This window comes from Austrofundulus limnaeus, unplaced genomic scaffold (assembly GCF_001266775.1).
Source record: "Austrofundulus limnaeus strain Quisiro unplaced genomic scaffold, Austrofundulus_limnaeus-1.0 Scaffold168, whole genome shotgun sequence".
NCBI classification, from domain to species: Eukaryota; Metazoa; Chordata; class Actinopteri; order Cyprinodontiformes; family Rivulidae; genus Austrofundulus; species Austrofundulus limnaeus.
The window spans coordinates 785,696-789,250 of record NW_013952570.1 but is presented as its reverse complement, the minus strand read 5'-3'; the positions used below and the strand labels follow the sequence as shown (position 1 = coordinate 789,250).

The 3,555-nt window shown below is 38.6% G+C and overlaps 1 protein-coding gene across 1 annotated transcript in view; it reads right to left on the bottom strand.

Annotated features, from left to right (window-relative positions):
- The window catches only part of evplb (envoplakin b), a 21,248-nt gene extending 18,599 nt beyond the window's left edge, over positions 1 to 2,649 (bottom strand). Inside the window, exon 1 of the mRNA XM_014017450.1 lies at positions 2,526 to 2,649. Within this exon, the coding sequence (XP_013872904.1) occupies positions 2,526 to 2,566 (41 nt within the window). The 5' untranslated portion in view covers positions 2,567 to 2,649. The remainder of the gene's footprint in view (positions 1 to 2,525) is intronic.
- Between the last annotated feature and the right edge of the window lie 906 nt (positions 2,650 to 3,555).

Here is a 3,555-nt window from a genome sequence, read left to right as displayed (position 1 = left end):
ACACACACACACACACACACACACACACACACACACACAGCCGTAATAAAACTCAGAGCGTTGTTGTTTGGGAAGGGAGGTGGGGGTGGGGGGTCATGACAGGTGTGGTTTGGTTAGACATTACGGCTGCGACGAGTCCGAGTCTCTGAAAGAAATTCTTTCATCACTCCAAGTGAAAAAAAAAAAAAAAGTAACTCTGGCCAGTGAGGAAGTTAAGGACCAACGTTCTGCTCCACTGCCATTGTTTGGCAACTTTTATTTGTTTGGYAAAACTCTTTGAYTTCCTGTTCTTACATTTACTTTTAYTATTTCTCCCTAACAAGTCARTTGCAATACTTGAAAAACACATTGCATGTTTTTTTTTCTTCAGTTCATAACAAAATAAAACTATAAAGAATAATACMGATTTTGTTAACTGGGTTTGTGTGAAGTGGTTATGATCAGTCAGTATCTTACCTGCAGTAGATAATAGTCAGGGTTTGACGACTCAGCGGAAAATTTTTAATTTATGTTGAGCTAAAAGMTAATCTGACTTGCAGCCCTCTCAAACAAACTTTCAACGTTTAGTAGCAGAATAAGTGAATGCTACGCTAACTATTTTTCGGCCACATTCTGTTTCAGCTAGTTATGCTGATTGAGTTTGTTTAACATGTGTAGTTTTCCACCACATGTTTGTAATTGTAACGGAACAAATACCGTGGCCTCAAACAGTCATACTCAAATGTAAACAACGATAATGTTTATGTAAATAATTAYGCCTTGCAAAAATGATACGGCATGCAATTTGACAATAGAAAGTTCTGTTAAAWCATTAGAACATTTTTTACATTTCAAAATCTGCTTTAATTGATCTGATTAGATGTTAATTTAACTAGAGTCAAATTTTTCTCCCTGAAGTTCCAAACTGAGATTGCGTGATTGTTWTCTGCTGCAGATAAGATACTGACAGCTCATAACCACTCCACAAAATCAGGACTAATATCTTATAGTAACTAAAGACCTGAAGCATTCCTTGAAAGAATGCATATCACCCTCCACTCTTCATGCCAGAGAGTTTCAGACTGACATCATCTCACACTGAGGATTCAAACCTCAACAATAAAAAATAGAGTTATGTGCGATGTGATGATGTGAGATCTCTTAATCTGGAGTTGTGGACGGCTGACAGCCTCATCCTGTAACAGCTCAATGTTTGTAGAATTGTCTGAGTTCAGCCATTTTTGTGTTTGTGTTTTTTTTTATATTAATTGGGATATTTTTTAAGAGTTTTACTTACTGCATAATGCAATTAATTACATTTGAGCAAATTATTCAGAGCACAAACTTCAAGGAAACCTCTCGGGGCGTAATTAACTGTTAACCAGTGATTACTKTCTGAAAGTTTCAATGAAATCCATTCAGGTTGAGGAGATATTTTGCTAAYAAACAGACAGAGTTGTTTACAGTGATCTTGCTCGGTCAGTTAGCACTCAGAGTCAAACTTAAGGCTTGCTGGCCAAATCAGGCCCTCGTTGACATTTTATCTGGCCCCAAATGTTAGATTTGAAATGTAAAACAGTTGAATCGTTTCTTTTTGACAACATATGTTTGTTCTCATGACYGTAGTCGACTTTAGTTATCTTTCCTGTATTTTCTTTTATCCGTCAAATATTTTGATTTGTAGTTAAGATTGTCTTTTTTAAATTGTTTTCTATGTGTAATTAAGTTTATTTTTTATTTCTTTAGCCGTGATCAGTTCTGTACGTTTTAATTGCTACAAGTTATAATTTAGAACAGGTCATTTGTGTTTTTCTATGAGAATAATTTGTTATACAACGTTTAAAACCAAGTTAGGCTCTTACGGTGGAACTGAGTTTGACCCTCTGCTGTAAACGTTAATCAGTTGTTCAGCTAGTTTTTGCTTGAAATGTACACTTCGGGGCCTTTCTGTGCGTCTCACTCCAGCAGCAGAAGACTGCAGCCAGGAGTCAAACATTTTACTCGCTGCTCGTCTCATTAAGACAAACAGAAGCAGCGTGAAGTTGGCGGAGCTCTGCCACTCCTCTGCTTTCATGCACCGCGCCTCTCTACGAAGCTCCAAAAACACCTGACAGGTATGTCCTCCCCCCGGTGACAGGTGGTGGAGCAGAGCTGACGTTGCAACCATGACAGAGTCCAGGCATGTCCAGGTGCCAGACATTAATGACTGGCTCCGGGCCGGGGGGTATCTGCCAGCTCAGTGATAAGATGTGCTGACAATACACTCCTTAGAGAAAGACCCCAAACAAAGGCTGCGCAGGCATGAGGCAAAGAAAGAAGGAAAATCTACAGAACTTTAAAACTCACAGGGGGCTGAAGATCATGAGGTTAACAGAATAAAAGCAGAGACATGAGGAGCACTTTGACATATAGTGAATGAAAATAAGAGCTCTAAATGATTTTACGCTCATTCAGAAAGTGTGACCTTACAGGAGTAAAAACACTGAGATGTCAAAATGAAATAAGACAGAAACACACACACACACAGAAACACACACACAACTCACTTATTGATCTTTGCAGGGTTGTAGTCCCCCTTCTTCGACATCTTGGGACTTTGTCAGGTCCTGCTGGTGAAATCTGAGTCCAAGTGTGTTTCCTTCCTCCTGCTCCCTCTCTCTCTCTCTTTCTCTCATTCACTGTGTCTCCTCTCAGTTAAGGAGCGTCCACCTGTCTCAGCTCCTCCCAGGATAACAGGTGTGTCGTCAGCAGCAGCCCAGGAGCAGACCGGGTGGACCTGTTCTGCTCTACTGTCAATTCAACATAAAAAAAAACCTCACATTGACTTTATAATCTAGATCTCTACTCCATAGATTTATTCTAATGTCATATGCATTGCAATATGTGAATAATTGATCTGTCTCAGAAATGTATTGAATTTCAGAAAGTGTGAGAAAACAGACAAAAACTCTGTTTTTATAAGTTTTATGACCATTCTGAGTTGCTTTAAGATCCTACATTGCTTAGATAGTCAGACAGCATTATCAGAATTTTACATCAACAGGTAAAAAAGGTGTCAAAACAATTACAGCTCCAGCTTTCTTCACAAGCAGAATACAAGAGGAATGTAGAGGAACTTGTCCAAAAAAAAAAAAAAAACTCATTAGTTGTCTCAGAGAAATGAGAACAAAGAGAAAAAGGAGAGTAAAAGCYCCAATTTGATCTGAGTGAGAGGACTGTGGTCAGATTTGACTTTTTATTAAAAATGATGACGAAGAAATGTTTTAGAAACAGTTTTGGAAAAAAGTAAATAATGAAAAAAAAATAGAACCGGATCTGTTTTTAGCCATATTTCTGTTCAAAACGATGAATCAGAACACCTCATTGAGCTGGAGTGAGTAACTTTCTGAGTATCAGTACTTATCGTTCACACACCCTGTACTATTACTCAAGAGTCAAGGTCTGATGGCAGGAATATAAAGTCCACCTGCTGCCAACCCAAAGAAACAACTGATAACAAACATTACATACATGCTCAGTACTGTGTGTGTGTGTGTGTGTGTGTGTGTGTGTGTGTGTGTGTGTGTGTGTGTGTGT